This window comes from Asterias rubens, chromosome 8 (assembly GCF_902459465.1).
Source record: "Asterias rubens chromosome 8, eAstRub1.3, whole genome shotgun sequence".
Taxonomy (NCBI): Eukaryota; Metazoa; Echinodermata; class Asteroidea; order Forcipulatida; family Asteriidae; genus Asterias; species Asterias rubens.
Window position 1 is genome coordinate 5,336,719 of NC_047069.1, and position 23,521 is coordinate 5,360,239.

Below are 23,521 nucleotides of genomic sequence, written 5' to 3' on the forward strand. Positions count from 1 at the left end.
ACACACTTCGGGGTGCCGTTTCTAACATCGTTTTATAAACAATACCAAGGAGTAAGTAGACTATATGCATTGAAGGAAATTATACCGAACAATGACAAGAAAGAGTTAGGCAAAACGACATAAATTTTTACAACAGTTTGACAACTAAAGGCAAAAATGCATCGAAGAAAGAACACTTATAAGTTATAACTGAGTATTGGAATGTTCCCGTTTCCGACCCCAAGGAGGACCGAGATGGTGAGGGCCTTACCTGGGTCGCGGGCCCCGGCGGGAACCTACAACATGCACTTGATTCAAGTCCCGCTCTAGTGTGATGAGAGGTCCGCCGTCAAAATGTAGCTGTTGCATAGCCCCGCGGCACAGGTTGGGCAGTTTTCTGATGATAGGCGATGCGTAGACTGATAATTAAAGGACTCCCACGGGATTATTGTTGAGTATTAGGACCCTTGCCTGTGGGAGTGCTGCGAGAGCTCACCCCGGCGCCTGAGGCCGGCGGCAACGGAGTTGGTCACGGAGGTGGGGCAGGCTGATGGGAAACGCCGGAGCTCTGTTCCCCACCAACTGGCCGGGCCGCCGACGCGGACTGATCCTTGAACCGATCCATAATAGTTCAAACTAAATCAAGGAGTCTGACCAGAAAGAACTTAGGTGAACAAAATGATCAAGTCGGTGGTATTTTCTCACCAATTCTAGCACACTATCTATTGCAAACACACTTTTTTAAAGACGACTCATAGCAAAATGGACTCGAACTTGGACTTAGCAAGCGCAGAGGGGGGCGGGGCTAGGGAATAAGGGGAAAATCACCCACCAATGGATTGCTAAAAAAGCAGGAGGCCTCAGTCAGTCCTCAAACAAAACGTGACCAATATTTTGTCTTGTCATTGACCAAACCATGAACCCGTTGATAAACTTGTAATTGTGTTTACATGTGTACTCTTATCACTAAGTACACAACCTCAAAGTTCAATTCCTTAAAGAAAAAAATTAAATGTGATAAAATAAAATATCAAAAATTGCCGCATGTGAATGTGTTGATGAACCTTGTGGTTCGATTAGGCCTAATACTCGTTATCTTGCTATCATTTTAACGACATCAGATGGTTTGGTATTATTATGACAGGGTATCGCGGTGGGTGAATCTAATTACAGCAAATTATTACATTATTATGAATTCGACCATCCAACATAGAAGTACGTTCTCACATTGTTAGATTTTCAACAACCCAGAGTGGGTTATCCAAAATGCACGGCATTGTTGTGCAAATTGTTGTGGTCATTTTAATGACAGTGTTGCAGTTTGAAGTGGCTTCTACATCCGAAGATGCACCGATAATTGACACAGCAGCAGGCAAGGTTGTAGGCTCTCGAGCCAAAGTTCCCCTCACTACTTCAACAAACTACACAAGTTTCTTGGGAATACCATACGCAGAGCCGCCACTAGGAGCACTCCGCTTCGCCAAACCCATCCCTAAGAAGCCATGGGAGGGTGTTCGGGATGCGTTAACCTACGGGGCAGAGTGTCCTCAGAAAACATCCAACTCGTCTGAGACGACAGACGAGGACTGCCTGTTCTTGAACATATTTGTACCAGTTGACTCCGTGACTGAGTCAAGGCGACTTCCTGTCATGGTGTGGTTCCATGGGGGAAGTTTCACATCAGGTTCAGGATCCACATACAATGGTATGAAGTTAGCAACACACGGAGAAGTTGTGGTGGTGAACTTGAACTATCGACTAGGGCTATTGGGGTTCCTTTGCACGGGTGACGAAGCCTCCCCTGGTAACTATGGTTTCTGGGACCAGAGACTGGCAGTGCAATGGGTGAAAACAAACATATGGAACTTTGGCGGCGACCCGGAACAGATCACCATCTTCGGTGAGTCCGCAGGAGGAATGAGTGTTTCGTTCCATGCATTGTCGCCAGTGAACGACCGGAGTTTGTTCCAGAGGGTCATCGCTGGGAGCGGTGCTGCCGACGATTCCTTACTTATGGCCAGCGAAACCTGTCGTGCAACGGCCGGTGCCATCGGTGGGGCGGTCGGTTGCGACAACACCACCGACTCCACCCGCTCTCTTATAGACTGCCTCCGCAAGGTTCCCCAACAGACATTCATCACTCTCCAGTCCCAGCCATCAGTGATTGGGCATACACCCATCGGCCCAACTCTGGATGGTGAATTCATTACAGATCGTATAAGTAACCTTATACAATCACCCAACATTGCCCAGTATGATCTCCTGACAGGTGTTAACAGTGACGACGGTTCGTACTTCGGCATAGATCCAGATGGTGTGGATGGCCAACTCTTCACGTCCCAAACCACCGCCTTCTTAGATGATGGATACCCAAGTAAGAACCCTGAAGTCTTGGCAGAAGCTACCTCGTTCTACTACACCAATGGCCTTCTCACTGACCCAAAATCCAACCAGAAAAGCTTGATGGTAATGGCGGGAGACTCCGTCTTCTTCGCCCCGACCATCAACAACTTACGCCATCACTTTGACGCTTCTTCGCTTTCATCTCCAAATCAGACGCACAGATACCTCTATTATTTCTCGATGACGTCTTTCCGGAAGATATTTATCCCTGATGGTTTCGAAGAGTACGTTGATGGCGCCCCACATGGGCTGGATGTTCTCTATGTGTTTGGTTTGGTGGCAGCTTTTCCTCTCCCGACCCCCGCACAAAAGCTCAGTTCAGCTATGATAAAGTATTGGAGCAACTTTGCTAAAACCGGGTAAGTGCGGGCCTTTTCCAACATAGCACCAAGCTGGAAGACCCCAGGCACGTGCACAGCATCACTCTCTTCCAGCAGAAACTTAAAACACACTTGTTAATGCTTGCATTCCTAACAATTTGACAATACTTGAATTTAATCTTAAACTTATTGCAGACCCGTGCATTGAATGTTTAAAGGCAGTGGACACTATTGGTAATTGTCAAAGACTAGCCTTCACAGTTGGTGAATCTCAACATATGCATAAAATAACAAACCTGTGAAAATTTGAAAACACCCTTGCCATACGAAGTTGTGTGCGTTTAAATGGTTGATTTTGAGACCTCAAGTTCTAAACTTGAGGTCTCGAAATCAAATTCGTGGAACATTACTTCTTTCTCCAAAACTATGGCACTTCAGAGGGAGCCGTTTCTCACAATGTTTTATACCACCAACTTCTCCCCATTACTTGTCACCAAGAAAGGTTTTATGCTAATAATTTTTTTGAGTAATTACCAATAGTGTCCACTGCCTTTAATGCTGTACTATTATTTATGAAATGAAATTACTCATTAAAATAAAGTTATTTCATTTCATTCAACATCTTTTTACAGTAAGTTGCACAAGGGCTGACAAGGAAACACACAAGTATAGTATAAAGCAGTCTAAGAATATAAAGCAAGACAAATTCCCAAAAGAACAAAATCTACCAAGCAAGGTTACCATGGTTTTACCCCAAACCTAATATTCATTTTATACCTCACAATGCATGCCTCAAATCCCATATTTTCCCGGTTTCAAAAGATGTGTTCATAACCCATTATAATTCAAATCAAATACACCTAGTAATAGTAAAGTTAGTTTGATATTGAACATTGGACACTTAGGTTTGTACAGTGAATATCAATATTTTTATATTGGACATTGGACATTCACGCAGGTTTGTCAGTGAACCTTTTGTACTATGGACATTCATATAAATTGTACAGTGAATGTCTACCTTGTATATCGCTATTGTTTTTTGGACATCATAATAACTACTGTTATACCCAAGTATTGAGTTCGCATTTTTCTTACACAAAGACCTTAACATGTATTGCCTGGTATGCTCTTTCAGCGCTCTTGTTATGCATTTGACTGGTTCTTAAGTAACAAGGAAACCTGACGTAAATGTAAAAACAAATACACTGACAATAGTAATGTTAATATGACAATAGTTGCGAAAAGATTCCCAAACAACGGTTCAAAAGAGCTCTAAAATTAACATACTTCAGGGAATTTTGAATCTCAGATGTCCAGATTTCAATAAGTTGGGGCAGGGCACCACAGTGTGGGGGATGGGTGCACATCAGTTTGCCCCTCTATTTTAAACAACAGTGTGACCGAAGGAAACTGAAACGACTGTAAAATAACTGTCATTACTGTGATTCTTTTGAGGTCGCTAGGTGGCAGCAGACTTACCAGCTAATCCATTGTTTTCAGAAATTGTAAGCGTGCTCATATCTGCGTAAACAGTGGAAATTTACCTGGTAAGTCTGCTGCCACCTAGCGTTCCAAAGTCTCCTATTGTTTTCCCCAGTCGGATTTATGTTCATTCCATTTGCTTTTTCCTCAACTCATGATTTATTCTTACGTCAACAGTGACCCCAATGATAGCGACCTTCTGACCTGGCCACAATGGGACCCCACTAATGAACAGTACATCGCCTTGGATAAGAAAATCTCCACCGGTCAGCATCTGCTCACTGGCAGAATAAACTTCTGGCTCGACTACATCCACAAGCTCATCCAACCAGTTGATCCACATGTCTGTCCACTAAATGTGCCAGTCCGTAGTGTGGAAAGCCATCAAGCTTCCACTAAGATAACTCAAATACAAACAGACAAAGGTGTGGTTCTCGGGAGAGTTCTTGGCTCCCTGAAGAAGGCAGACCCTGCAATGGGCGGGCAGGAGGTAGCAGAGTATCTTGGTGTTCCTTATGCAGAACCACCTCTAGGAAGGTTACGGTTCCGACCTGCTGGAGAGGGGCTACCCTGGGAAGGTCTTCTGAACGGGACCGTTCGACCTCCAGCTTGTCCTCAGACCCTTGGGAGCGAACCGTGGATGGTAGACTCAGGGTTTGTAGAAATGAGTGAAGACTGTTTAACTCTGAATGTATACTCTCCAACAACGTCCCCAAGGGATCAGCACCTTCCTGTTGTAGTCTACGTTCACCATGGTCTGGGGATATACGGAACTGCCTCAGTATACGAAGCAACTACGCTGTCATCAAAGTCCAATACTGTTATTGTTGTTATCAACTATAGACTTGGAGCCTTGGGATTCCTGAGTACTGAGGACGAACAGGCACCTGGTAATGCTGGGCTGCATGATATACTGGTAGCTCTAGGATGGGTGCAGAAGTATATCGGGAGCTTTGGTGGGGATGTCAATCGTGTTACTCTTGCTGGATATGGTTCTGGGGCCTCCCTTGTCCATGCACTTATGGCATCCAGGAAGTCTAACGGGTTGCTTCATCAATGTATACTTATGGGTGGTTCAGTCTTCGATCCAATGATGTCGAATACAGTTCAGATGGGTCCAGCTGAACAGGCAGCTACTTTAGCTACGAAGCTCGGTTGTCCAACCAACACCCATGCGGCTATGATACAATGCCTGCAACAGCAACCAGTTGCCGACCTGGTCACCAACAAACCTCTACTACCTTTGACCACAGCCTTCCGCCCTGTGGTGGACGGAGACATTTTAAGTGATGCTCCTATAAAGTTGATCCGTGCAGGTCAAATAACCAGCGGGGTTGATTGCATCATAGGAAGCAACGAGCATTGGATGGACTACCAGGTTGCCGAGCTTCTACCAAGTGATTTGCAGAGTTGCCCAAGCAAACTTGAACTCACAACGTTGGTAAACAACACCATCAAAATGTTTTTCCATCACAACTCAGACCTCGTCTCACAGGCCGTTCTAAATGAATACGTAGATGAGTATGTGAGCAGCGGCAGTTTCTGCCCTCAGCGTCAACAACTGAGATGGTTCATGCAAGACTTTCTATCGACTGTGCCCATCATGGAAGCCGCACAATACCACTCTATGGCAAACAATGCAGTCTACTTGTACTCATTTAACCACAACCCCAAATATCATTATAGCTCTCTTCCAACTTGGACTGGTACATCTTTGGGGGATGATCTCCAGTATCTGTTCGGGTTTCCGTACTGGCCTGCTGCAGTCTCTTACCCACTCACGAGTGTCCCCTCCTATAGACTGACCGATAAAAAGACCACACTGGAATGGACTAGTCTTCTTTCATCCTTCATCCACAATGGGTAAGTGTCTAAACTAAAGTTGAAAAGAAAATTTGAAATCAAAATGGTCTCCATTAAATCTGCACTTCATATGTTGGCAAATAGTTATGATTGCAAATAGTTTTTTCCAAGCTTCCAGTTTTCAAAAGAATTGCTCAGGCAGTCGAAAAACAAGCAACGCCTCAAATCCCACATTTAAAGGATACGACTTGTAATTTTGTAGATTTTGTGTTATCTTTGTAAATGTCAGAGCTTTTGTAAATATGAGTGGTGAGGTACCCCCCCCCCCATATCGTTCGATGTTTGCGCAGTTTGACAAAAAAACGGGGCGAGTCTAAGAGACGCAATAGGGGTGTCCCTTTTACGTGAGGCACGTACTAATTCGAGGCATGCGCCAATTCTAGGCATCAGCAGTCACCCCCCCTCTCAATTTCCCCTTTCTTGAAACACATCAATTCTAGTGTTAGTGATTAATGAAAAAATGCTTTATGATTATTTTCACACCGATGCAGATCACCAGGCGCCTCCTTTTTGGGGACAGAATGGCCTTCCTACAACACCACCAACGGCAAGATGATGTCAGTGTCCACGTGCCCAAGTCTTGAGCCCAGCGCAATGCCGCGTAACCGATACCAGTTTTGGACCGAAGTTGTCCCGTCCGTTGCAGATGTGCCGTCAATTGAACCCACTAATCCAGACAACTGCATCATTGATGGCGGGTTAGGATTAATGTTATCTGCTGCTCAAGCCAATGCAACGATCCAAGCCCTGTTCGGGATCATGATTTGTCTTTGTATCCTAAATGTAACGTTTGTTGTCTTATACTGGGTGATCCGATCGAGGCACAAGAACGAGAGAGGGCGGTATAGTGCAGGTACTGGACAGGAACATAATTTTGAAAACCCTATGGTCGAGTGGAATTAAGATCTTTCTAAATAAATATTATACTTTTTGTGCTCAGTATTAAATCTAAAGTACTGTACTTATGCAGTATGTCTTTCACACTAGTGCCAGACACTAGTATTGAACTTTGTTAGACAGTAAAGATACCATTTCAGTATGCGTACAAACAAATAACACATAATCACCATACTTTATATATAGACCTTTTATAACCTTTTTTGCCATATAGTAACAAAAGTAAATATTGTTTATACACAAAATTAAAGAATAATCGCTGAGTAAAAAACTTATACTATTAATATATATGTCAAAAAGACATAACACTGAGGAGGAAAATCATATTTAACTTTCCTATAACCAATATGTTACTGCTAATAAAACTATTTCAAAAAGTTCAGACAAACAGTATACAATATAACAATGTAAAACCATTATTGATGTGCAATGTTTGTGGACCTGAAACAATTGATTATTTATGTAATAAAAAAGTTTATATAATTATTATACATCAAACAAAAGAACGCAACCTTGTCTACAATAATTAAGGATCTTAAAGACACTGGACACTAATTGTCAAAGACCAGTCTTCTCACTTGGTGTATCTCAACATATGCATAAAATAACAAACCTGTGAAAATTTGAGCTCAATTGGTGGTCGAAGTTGCGAGATAATAATAAAATTACGTCGCAACAAGAGTAATAATAAAACTAGACATAGAGTTTTTTGTTAATTACAAAAACACGGTGTTCGGTTGGACGTTACGTGATGACGTAGTTCAAAAACATTGAACCATAAAGATGTTTTTTATACAATGTGTCGTTATTTTATAGTTAAACTTGTATCACACTTTTGAACGCCTTGTTTCTTCACAAATGCAATATGTTTGTGTGAGACTGGCATCAGTTTTTTTGTTTGCAACAAATAATAATAATAATAATAATAATAATAATAATAATAATAATAATAATAATAATAATAATAATAATAATAATAATAATAATAATAATAATAATAATAATAATAATAATAATAATAATAATAATAATAATGGCAGGTAAAGGTAAAAGTAGTCCCCGTGGTGGTTGGAGCACTTGGCACCATTCCCAAAGCACTGGGGAAACATCTAGATGAAATAGGGACAAATGTGAGGGTAGATCTATTACAGAAGGCAGCGCTTTTGGGAACAGCGAGGATCCTGAGAAAGACCCTTGAGATCTAAGGCTACGGGACGTAGCCCGGCTCGAGGAGTTACCGGCACAAGGGAAAATGAGATCTTTCTTTTGCATGCTGTGATAAAATGAAATAATAATAATAATAATAATAATAATAATAATAATAATAATAATAATAATAACATCTAGATGAAATAGGGACAAATGTGAGGGTAGATCTATTACAGAAGGCAGCGCTTTTGGGAACAGCGAGGATCCTGAGAAAGACCCTTGAGATCTAAGGCTACGGGACGTAGCCCGGCTCGAGGAGTTACCGGCACAAAGGAAAATGAGATCTTTCTTTTGTATGCTGTGATAAAATGAAATAATAATAATAATAACAATAACAATAACAATAACAATAACAATAACAATAACAATAACAATAACAATAACAATAACAATAACAATAACAATAACAATAACAATAACAATAACAATAACAATAACAATAACAATAACAATAACAATAACAATAACAATAACAATAACAATAACAATAACAATAACAATAACAATAACAATAACAATAACAATAACAATAACAATAACAATAACAATAACAATAACAATAACAATAACAATAACAATAACAATAACAATAACAATAACAATAACAATAACAATAACAATAACAATAACAATAACAATAACAATAACAATAATAATAATAATAATAATAATAATAGACCGTTTTTATATAGCGCTTTTCACGCCCGAGGGGTGTCTCAAAGCGCTTATGAAAGCCCTTTAAAAATCTAGCTCACCCCTGCACTGGATGCTGTACACAGATTTGACAATCAACAGCGCCCTCTTTGGTGGGCAAAAAGAGAGCGCTGTTAGGAATTCTCCAAAAAACTTTCGTGCCATCAGAATTTTACAAATTTTAAACGTTGTTTTATTGTTATTTAATACCCGATGATGTCATTTTGAAGGTTCAACTATCTGTTGAGTTTCAAGGTTCAAATCGATCTCAATCTTGAGTTATGCCGTAGATAAGCTCAAAAGTTGTTTTTTTAATGAAAAAAACACGAAGGCGAACTTTGACCCAGGGTAACGACCCGGAAGTTAAGGTCGTACGATTTTAGTGTTAACTTTTCAAATGTTTCCCAAGTCTTTATCTATCCGATGCCCAAGTATGAACATCATAGCTTTTATATTCGTTCATATACAGCAACAAGCAAATGGTAATTTTTAAACATTAAAAACCTTGTCATGACCTCATCAATGACGTCATCATTCCAAAAAAGTGGCGGTTCACTCACTATTGCCTATGTACATAGTAAGTTTTAAATTTGTACAAGCTTTACTTTTGTTTAAAAGCTCAAAAGTTGTTTTGTTGATGTAAAATACACGAAGGCGAACTTTGACCCAGGGTAACGACCCGGAAGTTAAGGTCGTACGATTTTGGCATTAACTTTTCAAATATTGTCCAAGTCTTTATCTATCCGATGCTGAAATATGAACATCATAGCATTCATATTCGTTGAGATACAGCGAAAAGCAAATGTCGTTTTTCAACTTTAAAAACCTTGCCATGACGTCATCAGTGACGTCATCATTCCCAAAAAGTGGCGGTTTCATCTACTCACTATTGCCTATGTACATAGTAAGTTTGAAGTTTGTACAAGCTTTACTTTTGTTTAAAATTGCTGGAGAAGGTTCGCAGGGAAAGAAGAACAATAGTTGTTCGGCTGTTGGCCGAACACCTAATTACTCTGTGGAGTTATCAATATTGATATCGCTTTAAGCATACTGTGGAAAAAGTCACGCACAAAACCAACTTTTGTAACGAGAATGTTTTCTCAAAATGGTTCGATTTTAGCCCGGATATATAAATAAACCAACAATTGTTTAAAAGAAGACAATTTTCCCATCTCAAAGCAATCCACCCATTTTTCATGAATGAGGGGGGGGATTTGTTTTTGTTCGGAGACTTTTGAACGCTAGCTGGCAGCAGATCTACCAGGTAAACTTTCGTTGTTCACGTGTGTCCAAAAACACACCCATTGCGTGGCAACGATTTTGGGTAGACTGGAACGAAACAAGAATCAGATGTATAAAATGTGTACAAACCCATTGAATAGCCACAGGAGTTTACTTGAAATGTATGCAAACTCAACATATAGGGATATGGGTCAAGATGGCAACACGGCCAGTGGCCGATTTCACAATGCAATAAAATTCATCGCAAGACAATTTTTCAGTATCACCATAGTAATTTGTATTGTGACATCACCATTTTCATAGCAACTACGATTGATTTGCAGTTTACGATCAATCTTAGATATTTGTGAAATCTGCCCCAGGTTCGGATTCCATAAAAGGCTAGAATTGATTTTAAAATGATCCAAGCAAAACTGTGATGTCACCATTCAAATCAGTATAAAAACAATTTGTAACTTCCAAGCAAAACTGTGATGTCACAATTCAATTCAGTATAATAACAATAATGACATTTCACGTAAAAAGACAAATCGTAAAGCTGGGCGATAGAGGGCCGATAGAGCTATTAGACAATCTTAACTGTGAGAGGCTATTAATATCAATATGAGTTACAAAGCAAAGTGTGACGGCAGAGATACAAATTATCATTATGGTGATACCAACAAATGATCGTTAGATCTACCTGAGTGTTTGGTTAACAGAGCTCAGCGTCTAAACAAAACAACAGTATCAATAATATGAGAACACAGTTCACATACACAGCCTGCCACACCCACTATTGTTACTAAAGCGAGACGTACCCTGTCTGTGTTATACAAACAATTGTCGGTCGGCTGCCTATTTCTATCAACAAATCTACCATTGTGAGTATTAAATAGACCTTTCTTTGAACCAAACGCATTTAGTCTTAAAAGAACCTCTATCCATCTAAATGATTATAGCTATCCATTTGATACACGCTCTTTGATTGCTTTTCGTATCGGGCTGAACGGGTCTTATAAGCCACACAACCACCAAGGAAAAGAACAGATAAAACCAAACTACCTATTAATGCCCCCACAAGAACTTCAATCAGGAAAGTTGCTTCATCTTGGGTCAAGTTCAGCCCGATACCCTTCCCAACAAGACAGGGCTCTGTTGGATCGGTGGTGTCTGGGGAGTTGGTCGGCTTGGCTGAGAGCGACAGCATTGTGATAGACGGTAGTAGGTTGGACCAGAACTGCACAAGGTGGGGCCAATCGTAATCCCAACCAGATTGAACTTCAGGACAGCCAGTGAGAGACATAAAGGCGAGGTTCTCTCTGTCAAAACGTGGCCACTCGACTCCGGAACGAGAAACGCCTGGTTTCCTATAAGAAATAAGGAGCTAACCATTAGCAATAAACTTGGAAAGAACCTAGCCCAACCGTAACAACCAAATGCATGTCCACGGTCATTTTCAACACCAGTAAAAAGTCCACCTGTAAATAAACTTACCCATTGTGAATGAAGTTCTTCCACAAAGTCATCATCTCTAAGCTGATCTGCTTATCTTGGAGTCGGTAGGTGAGCTTGTATTCATCAACGTGGGAGCTGTAAGGATCTCCAAACAGGAACTGAAGATCGTCAGCAAAAGCAGGTCCTGCTTGTGGGGGAAGGTAGCTGTAATAGTGAGAGCTTGGTTCGTGATCGAACGAATAAAGAAAAACTTCTTTTCCCAAAGCAGCATGAAGCTCAGCTGCTTCCAATGTGGGTGACACAGTCAACATATCTTGCATAAACTGCCTGACACTCCCTCTTGTAAGACACTCGTCCTCCATGCCTTTCCGTCCAAGATACTCAGTGGAGAAAGCTTTGGCAGCCTTCTCAGGATTATTGAATGAAGCTCGACTAACGACAGCAATGATGCCTTCAGCTTCCTCTTGAGTTGGACAGAAACTTACGTTGCTGAAAAAGAGTGGGAATGAAATTGCAGAAACTTCATCCTGGGCCATTCCTATGATCAAATCTACATTGTTGATTGTTCCTGATTTCAACAATGCCCTTGGATCATCAGTCAGAATATTACCGTCGATTATTGGTCGGAATGGGATTTCAAATGGGGAGTACCTGCTGCTCCCTGCAACATCCAGAGCAGGTTTCTCACGCAGGCACTTGATCATTTCCTCATTGCTATCGATTGGACAGTCCACACTTCTGGCAAGGATTCTAGCTTGCTCGATTGGACTCGGTTGGACAGAATTTGAAAGAGGACGCACAAGACCAGAGGCGCTCATTAGTACAACTTGCTGAAACAGCCCCTCTGCCTTCTCTGACATGACGAGTAAGTGTGCAGTTACTGACCCATATCCATGACCAATCACAGTGACACGGTTAGAATCACCTCCGAAGCTGCCTATATACTTGCTGACCCATTTGAGAGAAGCCAACGCGTCATGCAATCCATAGTTACCAGGAGCTTCTTCATCGTCAGTACTCAAGAATCCCAATGCTCCAAGACGATGGTTGATGACAACTATGACAGCTTCCATGTTAGATGACAGAGGTACAGCATCATAAGCAGATGACGTACCGACAGTTCCTCCTCCAGGGTGGATGAAAATGACGACTGGTAAGGAAGAGTTGTTGGCAACAAGTGGAGCATAGATGTTGAGAGTTAGACAGTCTTCACTGACTTCCGTCAATCCAACGCGAACCATCCAGGGATCTTGTGGGATGTCTTGAGGGCAGGCAGGGGGTAGTTTATCAGGGAATCCAAGTGGTTCATCTCCCCATGGTCCAGTGTCTTTCGGAGCCCGGTATCGTAAATCCCCAGTTGGGGGTTTCGCATACGGTATTCCTAGAAACTCGACTACCTCTTTACCACCCACCGCCTCATCTGCGATCCGTATGGCACCAATTATGGACCCTAATACATCACCATCTTTACTTGTAATCACTACAGTTTTATTGATGGGTGTTTTGGAATTTCCTCCTCTAACCGGGACTTCAGTCGAACAGGTCTCTGAATAGATTGATTCTGCTATTGTAGGGACGTAGTCTCTCCAGAAGGTCACTTTATCTGCCTTGAGGTGTTGCCCAGTTGTGATGTTTGGTTCTAGAATGAGATAAGTCTCGTTCTCAGCGTTAAACTTGGGCCACTCAGGTAGACCGGCCCCATTTGGATCTCTAAAACATGAAAAAAGAAGGGAGCAATGAAAAGTAGCAATTTTTCAAGTTGCATTGTTGATAAATAGACTAAGAAGCTGAGGGACTCACAACTTTGTTAAATGATTCTCTCCAAGTGTTAGACTATAGGCCTTTTCACACTACAAAAAATCTCTGTGTTTGACACGGATACGATCCGGATAATGTGCACTGACCTTTTCACACTACAAATTTTCAAAACGCTGTCGATCCGGATAAGGCGCTTTATCCGTGTCAATAATAATGGGTTGATAAATCTCAATCCGTGTCGAAGATTCCAACACGGATCGAAAGCCGTAGTGTGAACACCTCCGGGTTAATTTTTGATCCGTGTAGAAGATGCGGCGTGGATGTAAACCGCAGTAAAGCAATTATGTGCATCAGTTTGAATTGCTACGCGCCATTACTGCTTTGATCCGTGTAAGACCTTGCAGTGTGAAACGGTCGCACAATATCCGGATTGAAAGTTACACGTGTAACCGATTTCACGCAGATCTAGTGTGAAAGCGAAGCTGTTTGTATCCGTGTTGAAGTTTTTCCGAACCATTACGGACCCTATCCGGATAAGGCTCGACACGGATCGAAGGTCGATAGTGTAAAAAGGCCTTATGTCTCTTTATGAAGACAAAATTAAACTTCTAAAGCTGTCATGAGTCGGCCCAGGAAAAAAAACATGGGAGTTAAAGTAACCTTATAATGGGTATGTATTTCCACTATGTATCAAAATAGTCAGAATGCACATATTTTGCATATTGTTATAGCAACAGTTTACTCGTTTAAAGGCAGTGATGGACACTATTGGTAATTACTCAAAATAATTATTAGCATAAAACGTTTCTTGGTAACGAGTAATGAGGAGAGGTTGATAGAATAAAACATTGTGAGAAACGGCTCCCTCTGAAGTAATGTAATTTTCAAGAAAGAAGTAATTTTCCACGAATTTGATTTTGAGACCACAAATTTAAAATTTGAGGTCTCGAAATCAAGCATCTCAAAGCACACAACTTCGTGTGACATGGGTATTTTTTTCTATCACTATTTTCTCGCAAATTTGATGACCAATTGAGCTAAAACTTTCACAGGTTTGTTTTTGTATGCATATGTTTAGACACACCAAGTGAGAAGACTTGTCTTTCACAATTACCAATAATGTCCAGAGTCTTTAAAACATCTTTACGTACCCATAATAAGCAAATTCCGTCCAGTATTGCACCGACTGTTGTGCCAGCATCACCGCCTCCGAGCCCGAAGGAAGAATGTATTGTGCATAACCAAACACGTAGAATATGTCAAGACCATGGGGTGCGCCCGAAATCAGATCAAGAAATTCTGCTGAAACTAGAAATTCCTTTCCAACGTCGTATGTGAAATAATAAAAGTACGTGTTGGTATTCTCAGCGGATTCAGCGTGACGATAGACAAAGTTGACACTTGGTATAACAAAATACTGATCCCCACCTACATCAATATCTTTGACAACATTCTGTCTTGGGTCGTCCAACATGTCTGCTCCATAATAAAACGCCAGAAGTGCATTGTTGACGTCTTCTGGGTTGCTGCATGCACATGTGGACGTTGTTATTTGAAGGGTTGATGCTTTGAGTTCCTCGGGGGTTAGACTACTCTGACTGAGTGAAATTACAGTTCCGTCCTGGCTATTCACACCCATCAGAAGATCATATTGTCCCACTTGTGATAGAGACGTCAGATAGTCGATGTTTGGGAGGAAGTCTCCGTCTATTATAGCACCCGCAACGATGATGCTGGATTTATTTTGTAGAGTCTGCATGTCAAACTCCCTCAGACAGTTGATTAAGTGTTGGGTAGTACTTCCATAAGGAAGGTTACAACCAAGCACTTCACCTAGATTCCATGCTTGATACCTAGCAACATCTGTTGGTGTTATTATACCAGGAAAGGCTGCTCCACTTTGAGCAATAACGCGCTGGAACAGAGTCCGATCATTCAGAGGTGAAGCCATTTGGTAGGTTACACTCCAACCTCCAGCAGATTCACCAAATATAGTAATCTTGTCTGAATCACCACCGAAGTTTTCGATGTTATTTTTCACCCACTGAATGGCGAGTCTTTGATCCCAAAGTCCGTAATTACCAGGGGCTGAATCGTCTCCTGTACTGAGGAACCCAAAGAGTCCAAGTCTGTAGTTGATGGTGACTACAATAACCTTTCCTTGTAGAGCTAAGCTGGTACCGTCATACAGTGATCCTTGTCCGTTAACAAAGGCGCCACCATGGATGTACACCATAACTGGGAGTGGTCCCATGCTGTCCATATCGTTATCAGGTATATACATGTTTAAAGTCAAGCAATCCTCGTCAATATCCTTATTTGGGAGAAACTGGTCAAAGGCTTCACTAAAAGTGACGAAGAACTGTGGACAGCTTGGTCCAAACATCGTAGCATTGAGAATCCCGTCCCAGGCAGCTTTAGGAACCGGCTTGGCAAAGCGCAGTGCCCCAATCGGTGGTTCAGCGTAAGGTATTCCATTGTAACAGGTTAGTGGAGGGAGACCAAAGCTAGAGATTTTCTCGCCCATGATCTGCCCTAGACTAGTATTTGTAACAACTGTCTGTCCAACAACATGTTGCCAGCAAAGACAACACAACAAGTACAAGATTATTGACACTGCCATCATATCCAACGGGGTTAACAGTAAAACTTTGGTGAATATGAGCAAATATAATAAGAGGTTTCTTCAAATTGAAAAACACACAGTGTAGACTGCAGTCAACTGCAGATTATCAGCGCTATCACCACACTACTGTTTCTAGGTCACGGCACCCCCCGACTTTACAAACGTTGTAGTTTGTTGCCTCTTATGATTTGAATGCGGTCCATGGGTTTTACAGCACAAAGGGTTTTTCAACCTTTGTATAAAAGTCATTCTTTTGAAAGATCTTTTGAAATATTCCACACAGCTTACCAGGTAAATATACAATGATGAAGGTCATACTTAAATTTCTCTAGACATTCCGAGTTCGTCAGTGCACATAGCTTGTCCTATCTAGCCTTGTTATATCTAACAGTTGCGTAAACAAGGTCACAGAGCTGCGGGCCTATGTTCAGTGCAGTCTACAATATAAATTCAGTTCAAAATGTAAACTTAATAGTCACTCACTTTTCATTTTCAAAAAGAAGGCTGGCTGTGTGACAGTTTCTGTCGGGGATAAAAATGTCTCCTCAAGAAGACAAAACTAAAAAGTACCAGCGATGTTCAAAACCGCAATGTGCTTATCACCAAACTCTATGAGCAACAGACTGTTCACGACTGAGTGATTTCACTGACAATATAAGAGCACCATGAACTATTTGGCGTAAACAAACTTTTTTGCTATATTAAGCCATTATAATAAACCTGTGCATCGATGTGTGTCAAGCACCATACATAACCTTTACTTTACAACAAAAGGCGTGACATTGTGTACATTCAGATGCATCATATAACAGGCAATAATATACCACACTGGTCATAAGACACTTTTTCATTCTAATTTCCAACATTTAAAAAGTCACAAAAAGTTTTATTAACTAAATAAGTTTTGAGATGTTGTACCACTTTCTCTACATTAAAAGTTGGTAATCTCAGACAATGCTATCTCCACTACATCATATTTAAGATAATTATTCGTCCTTTGAGCTGCGTGTACAAATAGTGCCTGCAAAAAGCTCAGGCCAAGTGGGTTTTGGCAGAGACATGTGACCTCAGAGGTTACATAGCTTTAACCTAGTATAGGTAAATTAAGACTGGGAAAATATAAAATGGGTTTAAATACATGCAGCAACTGCGTATTATATTGCAATGTATGACATAATAAATCGTTGACAGGGAATATTTGTGTATTCCAATGTTCTAAAGTATGCGAACTAAAAAGAATATTACAGTTTAATTTGAAAATCAACTCACAAAACATTAAAAATTGCTGGAGCTTCTTATTCAGCAACATTGTATCAGCCTACACATTCATTGTAGATTTCGCCGAACAGCCTTTACATAATGTAATGCCATATTAATTCACAGGCTTCAAAGTGAAAATAATGGTTTCAAATGACGAGGCAATAACAGTTTAATATGAATGCATGGAAGTGAAAGAGGCTACCTTTCATGCAAACCCCCAAAACAGAGAACATTATTCATTCAGTGACATTTCTCATTAATCCATGTTCAAATAAAATATGGAAGCTTTGCAACACTGTCAACCAGCCCACTTGGAGTGAACTTAGACTGGGATACAGTAAGCACAGAATCGCCGCTTACGGAAGCAGGGAATTTTGTGCTTACGGCAAGCGTGTTTCACGGGTAAGCGGCGAATTTGGGCTTCTGCGTGTGCGTACTCAATGTTACGTCAATGTTACCTACAAGGCTAGCGCAGAAATTCGGCGCTTGCACGTAAGCAGGGAATCGTGATCGTGGAACTCGGCGGTAAGCAGAGCCATGAAATTTGGCCCTGGTCATTGGGTGTTTCAACTGGTATTTGGTCAATGGGAGAATGGTGCCTTATATCAACAAGTATCAGGTTTAGACCAAAAGCAACAACCCTTGATGGTCTTGCCGCTACAACACTTGATTCAAGACCTTCGCATGGACTATTTCTAAGCCTCGCTAACATGCAGTAGATTCATAAAAAATAGTCTACACTTTCATCAATAGAGTAATATCACAGAGATAGTTCAACAAGTAATAAAAGACTGAAGCCTTTTAACAGGCATCTGAGATCTGAGAGCACTCAAATGAATTTGTGCAACAATGGTGTTTTACTAAGATAATTCTCTTGCGTCTTCGATGACTAATTGAGTCAAAATTTGCCCCGATTTTGTGTATTTTTATGTATATTGTTGTAATACTGTACACCTATTGAGAATTGACAACTACCAAAGGTGTCCAGTGCCTTTAAATAAAAATGTCATCTTTCACAAAACGACAGCCACTTAATAAACAAATCTTTGCAGGCGTAAAATTCATTGACATAAAGTCTGAAACTGCCCTCTATTCAATATACTAGGGCATAGAATATTATTTCAAAACGTACTACAGATTTGCTAAATAGTGAACCTGCATACTTAAATTCTTTGCAGGCGTAAAATTCAGACATAAAGTCTGAAACTGCCCTCTATTCAATATACTAGGGCATAGAATATTATTTCAAAACGTACTACAGATTTGCTAAATAGTGAACCTGCATACTTAAATTCTTTGCAGGCGTAAAATTCAGACATAAAGTCTGAAACTGCCCTCTATTCAATATACTAGGGCATAGAATATTATTTCAAAACGTACTACAGATTTGCTAAATAGTGAACCTGCATACTTAAATTCTTTGCAGGCGTAAAATTCAGACATAAAGTCTGAAACTGCCCTCTATTCAATATACTAGGGCATAGAATATTATTTCAAAACGTACTACAGATTTGCTAAATAGTGAACCTGCATACTTAAATTCTTTGCAGGCGTAAAATTCAGACATAAAGTCTGAAACTGCCCTCTATTCAATATACTAGGGCATAGAATATTATTTCAAAACGTACTACAGATTTGCTAAATAGTGAACCTGCATACTTAAATTCTTTGCAGGCGTAAAATTCAGACATAAAGTCTGAAACTGCCCTCTATTCAATATACTAGGGCATAGAATATTATTTCAAAACGTACTACAGATTTGCTAAATAGTGAACCTGCATACTTAAATTCTTTGCAGGCGTAAAATTCAGACATAAAGTCTGAAACTGCCCTCTATTCAATATATTAGGGCATAGAATATTATTTCAAAACGTACTACAGATTTGCTAAATAGTGAACCTGCATACTTAAATTCTTTGCAGGCGTAAAATTCAGACATAAAGTCTGAAACTGCCCTCTATTCAATATACTAGGGCATAGAATATTATTTCAAAACGTACTACAGATTTGCTAAATAGTGAACCTGCATACTTAAATTCACAAGTTATAGTTTCAACACAAAATATTACAAGTCAAACTTGTGGTCACTGTTAAAGGATACAAAAATAGTTGTTTTTGAAAGCTATTTTACAAACGTTCATATATATTCTTATACTATTTATACAAAATCAAAAACTGTAGGCCTAAGTGCCATCCTACAGTGACTATAGTGATAATTTTCAGCAGTTACTTTGAACATTAACCAAAAATGAAAAAAATGCAGTAAAAATTAACATGTTAATGGATGTTTTTAAGTGTCCCTTACAGACCCACTGGTTAGGTTTAAACAGCATTTCCTTTTGTTACTCTTGAATAATATATCAAATTCTTAATTTTGCCAAAGGCTGTCAGGACCAGTGAGCGACGGCTATTATTATTCTCTAGTAGTTTGTCATTTTGTAATTTTTTATACAATTTTCCTGCTGATGACTTTTGTCTTTTTATCTATAGCATAGTTTTACTCATTGCGCTTTGAGGCAGTTGTGCAACAGTACGGCGCTTTATGAGTTTTGTCGATTTTCGTCGACAAAAATCTTACTAAACGAATTTTGACAGATAATGCTGTTTGAAAAGAACATTCATAAAAACAAATAAAATTATTTGTTCATGACTGGTGAGCGCGAGGAAATATATACCTAATGATGTCATGTTCCCAACAGCAATATCTTTTCGGTTTTTAGTTTAAGTCAAATAATTCCTTTTATCAGTAGTGAGTTTTATTTATTATAGCAAAACCCTACATGAAAGTCTATTACTTTCTCATATTTATAACACAATTCCGATTCAAATCAGCCAAAATAGGACCTATAGACCTATAGCCGCACACTAGTTACCTCATTGCCAGTCAATATGTGTATACTATTGGATGGGAATAAACACACTCTTGAGATAGGAGTGCAAGTTCAAGTACAGGTCTTGACTCTTGTGTCCTTAAGCCAAACACCTAACCATTATTACTTCGTCCTTCAGATGAAACGTAAAGCAAGAGGTACCATGTGTTGTTATAAGTACACACTTAAGAGAAAGGGTCCACCTCAGTGTGTCTTGCAATGCGTTTATCTTCAATCGAAAAGGCTGTACTCAAAATGGAAGAAGGACAAAAAAGAAGAAGAAAAACAACAAAACAAAACCAACAAACATAACAAACAAACAAACAAGTTCTGTTTATGATTCTCAGGTCACACTTAAAGGCAGTGGACACTATTGGTAATTACTCAAAACAATTATTAATAATAATAATAATAATAATAATAATAATAATAATAATAATAATAATAATAATAATAATAATAATAATAATAATAATAATAATAATAATAATAATAATAATAATAATAATAATAATAATAATAATAATAATAATAATAATAATAATAATAATAATAATAATAATAATAATAATAATAATAATAAGACTTATAATGCGCACGTATCCACCCTGCTGGGTGTTCAAGGCGCATAAAAACTTTCTCAGTAACGAGTAATGGGGAGAGGTTGATATTATAAAACATTGTGAGAAACGGCTCCCTCTAAAGTGGAGTAGTTTTCGAGAAAGAAGTAATTTTCCATGAATTTGATTTCGAGACCTCAGATTTAGAATTGGAGGTCTTGAAATCAAGCATCTGAAAGCACACAACTTCGTGTGACGAGGGCGTTTGTTCCTTTCGCAACTTTGACGACCGATGAGCTCAAATTTTGACAGGTTTGTTATTTTATGTATATGTTGAGATACACCAACTGTGAAGGCTAGTCTTTGATAATTACCAATAGTGTACAGTGTCTTTAAAACTTCTTTCAAAAGAGAGCTTTCAAAATACCTTTCAATGTGGATTTATACTTCTTTCATATACAGGTGAAGGACTCTCGTAATGTGGGTTATCATTCCCGCTCACAGAATTTTCATACTGTGTCACATTTGTTCCACCAGTAATGGTGGCGAGGCCCACATCTTCTGTCTTAGTATTGGACGCGGTACGGCACGTTAGACAGCAGAACAGCCACCCAAGGTACGGTGCCACTGCCTTGCGGACCTCTTTAGGGCGCAAGAAAAACATGATGAAGATAACCACACCCTGTGAAAGACAAAGGCATAGCAAGAAATATATTAAAGAAACAACCATGTAATAGTGCATACTTGGTTCGGTTTTTTTGCCACAAAAAACTGACATCTTAATTTTATATGGATGGAAAATTGCATGGGGATAAAGATTATTCATTTTGATTTTACCATATATACACCGATGCGTGTTTGGCACTGAATACTCAGCACTTTCCCGAGCTGTGTAAATATACGACGCTAACTGCCTCTAGCTACTGGAAAATCTCGGTGATCTATAGTTGGCAATACACTTCTCCAGAAATGCAAAGGTAGTGGATTCTAATCCCAGCTGAGTAATATGCCTGTGATTTTTTTCAAAGAGCTCAGGAAAGTACCGAGTAAACTGGTGATTCTGTTCAGCAGTGTGTGGGTTTGAATCCCGGTCGTGACACTTGTGTCCCTGAGCAAGAAACTTCACTATACTTGCTTCTCTCCACCCAGGTGTAAATGGGTACCTGTGAGGGCAGAGTTGGTTCTTGTGATTGATTAGCCTTGATTGTGCTACATTTTTGGCGGCACAGGCTGTATACTCCCCAGGGAGCTGAGATAGTTTAAGGAATGATTTAAGGCCCAGTGATCTCTGACCAGGGGTAATAATGTTGAAGCGCCATGAGCGTCACTGCGTGACGGACCTAATGCTATATAAGAAGCTACTGTTATTATTACAGTGCTAACACACATTGGTGTATATGGGTAAAACCAAAACTAGTATTAATATATAAAACAATTAATTCCAAACAGTTACAAAATCTCTAGCTATTGCGCCTTAGGCTAAATGTACTGCATGGGGCCATAAAAATAGTTGATGTTCAATTTATTTTTTCAAACTGTTTGGACTCAGCCGACCCCCCCCCCCCCAACTTTTTAAATATAGAATAGCTTCGCAATGTCATCTTTATACAAGAACAAAGATATGCCTCAAGTGAAACAGATTTCTTAGATCAAAGCTTGCAAATGTCTCCAACACCAGTAGTTTCCAATGGCTTTTCTTGGCTTAAACAAACAATTTTTACTTTGTAAATTGAAGATCTTGGACAGCCATCGGGCGATCTCGGTAGTCTAGTTGTTAAGACACTGCTCTAAAATTGCACAGGTCCTTGGTTCGAGTCTCGCCTGAGTAATATGCCTTTGAATTTCTTTCACAGGACTCAGGAAAGTACTGAGTATACAGTGCTAACACACATCGGTGTACGGGTAAAAACGCAAAATTAATATTCTTTACCTGATGCAAATTAAACATCTATTATATTGTTGCGGTACCCGCTGCCAAAACATAGAAGTCTAACTGCCTCAAACTGGGCAATCTCGGTGGTCTTGTTGGTAAGACACAGCTCTAAAACTGCAAAGGTCGTTGGTCCAAACCCACCCAAATAATATGCCTGTGATTTTTTTTTTGACAGAGCTCAGGAATGCGAGTTTAAAAAGGTGTATATGGGTAAAAAAAAAAAAAAAAAAAAATATTCTTAACTCTGAACCACCCACACACAATTTGTTATCTTTTAATTTTTTTTATTGTATAAACATGAACTATACTGAATGTTAGAATAATTAACACCATAAATTACATCAGTTACCTGCAAAGAATTGGCAATGCAGAAGAGCAACTGAAAGGTAAAGGTTGCGACATCAATGGCCAAGAATGCGAAGACCCAAGTTAGGCCCATCAGGACCGAGATACCAATGGCGTTCTGGAGGCGTTTGGAGATCTGCTCTGAGGTGGACTCCTCCTGGACCTTTAAGAGGCTCCGCATGACCAAGACAAAGGTGATGATGTTGTGGAGGAGGACCAGGCCGATTGGAACCAGCAGACCGAGATACATCGTCAAAGTTGCAGCTACGCTACAACTAAAAAGAAAGAAAGTAAGAATACATTTTTGAATCCAATTCAATATTGTAAGTCTTAAACTGTCATGGATTAGAGTTTAAAGCCACTAGACACTAAAGGCCGGTTTATAGTCAGTCGTGCGATCGTCGCGCGACAGAAAGTCTTGCGTGCAATCCTAAGACTGAGGCCTAAAAACCGTGTCTTTTTATGATTGCGCGTCTAGATTTCCGACGCCCGACCATCGCGCGACCGACTATAACTCGGCCTTAATTGTCAAGGACCGGTTCTCACTTGATGTATCCAAACATATGTATAAAATAACACGTCTGTGAAAACTTGGATTCAATTGGTCATTGAATTTGCAAGGGAATAATAAAAGAAAGGACATT

At 39.8% G+C, this 23,521-nt stretch overlaps 4 protein-coding genes across 4 annotated transcripts in view; 2 read left to right on the forward strand and 2 right to left on the reverse strand.

Annotated features, from left to right (window-relative positions):
- Positions 1–1,245: 1,245 nt before the first annotated feature.
- Positions 1,246–2,507, forward strand: LOC117293538 (putative inactive carboxylesterase 4). The gene is made up of 2 exons (XM_033775895.1): positions 1,246–2,353; positions 2,434–2,507. Exons 1-2 carry the CDS (start codon positions 1,246–1,248, stop codon positions 2,505–2,507), a joined length of 1,182 nt encoding a protein of 393 aa, XP_033631786.1.
- Positions 2,465–6,296, forward strand: LOC117293752 (acetylcholinesterase-like). The gene is made up of 2 exons (XM_033776179.1): positions 2,465–2,741; positions 4,362–6,296. Exons 1-2 carry the CDS (start codon positions 2,563–2,565, stop codon positions 6,049–6,051), a joined length of 1,869 nt encoding a protein of 622 aa, XP_033632070.1. The 5' UTR covers positions 2,465–2,562; the 3' UTR covers positions 6,052–6,296.
- Positions 6,297–9,779: 3,483 nt separating this feature from the next.
- LOC117293286 (bile salt-activated lipase-like) lies at positions 9,780–20,446 on the reverse strand. Its single transcript, XM_033775526.1, has 3 exons — positions 14,435–20,446; positions 11,565–13,235; positions 9,780–11,437 (listed from the first exon to the last, which is right to left on the reverse strand). Exons 1-3 carry the CDS (start codon positions 15,907–15,909, stop codon positions 11,008–11,010), a joined length of 3,576 nt encoding a protein of 1,191 aa, XP_033631417.1. The 5' UTR covers positions 15,910–20,446; the 3' UTR covers positions 9,780–11,007.
- Positions 20,447–20,925: 479 nt separating this feature from the next.
- The window catches only part of LOC117293718 (adhesion G-protein coupled receptor G7-like), a 40,150-nt gene continuing 37,554 nt past the window's right edge, over positions 20,926–23,521 (reverse strand). Inside the window, exons 16-17 of the mRNA XM_033776140.1 lie at positions 22,882–23,152; positions 20,926–21,281 (exon numbers count right to left, since the gene is read on the reverse strand). Of these exons, the coding sequence (XP_033632031.1) occupies positions 21,030–21,281; positions 22,882–23,152 (523 nt within the window). The 3' untranslated portion in view covers positions 20,926–21,029. The remainder of the gene's footprint in view (positions 21,282–22,881; positions 23,153–23,521) is intronic.

What these genes read in the sequence shown, in the direction of transcription:
- LOC117293286 (XM_033775526.1), bottom strand. Translation starts at nt 15,909, where the DNA reads ATGATGGCAGTGTCAATAATCTTGTACTTGTTGTGTTGTCTTTGCTGG. An exon ending in ACGGAATTTGCTTATTATGG is followed by an intron (nt 13,236 to 14,434) that starts GTACGTAAAGAT and finishes TTCATGTTTTAG; the next exon opens with AGATCCAAATGGGGCCGGTC. An exon ending in AAGAACTTCATTCACAATGG is followed by an intron (nt 11,438 to 11,564) that starts GTAAGTTTATTT and finishes TATTTCTTATAG; the next exon opens with GAAACCAGGCGTTTCTCGTT.
- LOC117293538 (XM_033775895.1), top strand. Translation starts at nt 1,246, where the DNA reads ATGCACGGCATTGTTGTGCAAATTGTTGTGGTCATTTTAATGACAGTG. An exon ending in CTTAGATGATGGATACCCAA is followed by an intron (nt 2,354 to 2,433) that starts GTAAGAACCCTG and finishes AAATCCAACCAG; the next exon opens with AAAAGCTTGATGGTAATGGC.
- LOC117293752 (XM_033776179.1), top strand. Translation starts at nt 2,563, where the DNA reads ATGACGTCTTTCCGGAAGATATTTATCCCTGATGGTTTCGAAGAGTAC. An exon ending in AGCAACTTTGCTAAAACCGG is followed by an intron (nt 2,742 to 4,361) that starts GTAAGTGCGGGC and finishes TTACGTCAACAG; the next exon opens with TGACCCCAATGATAGCGACC.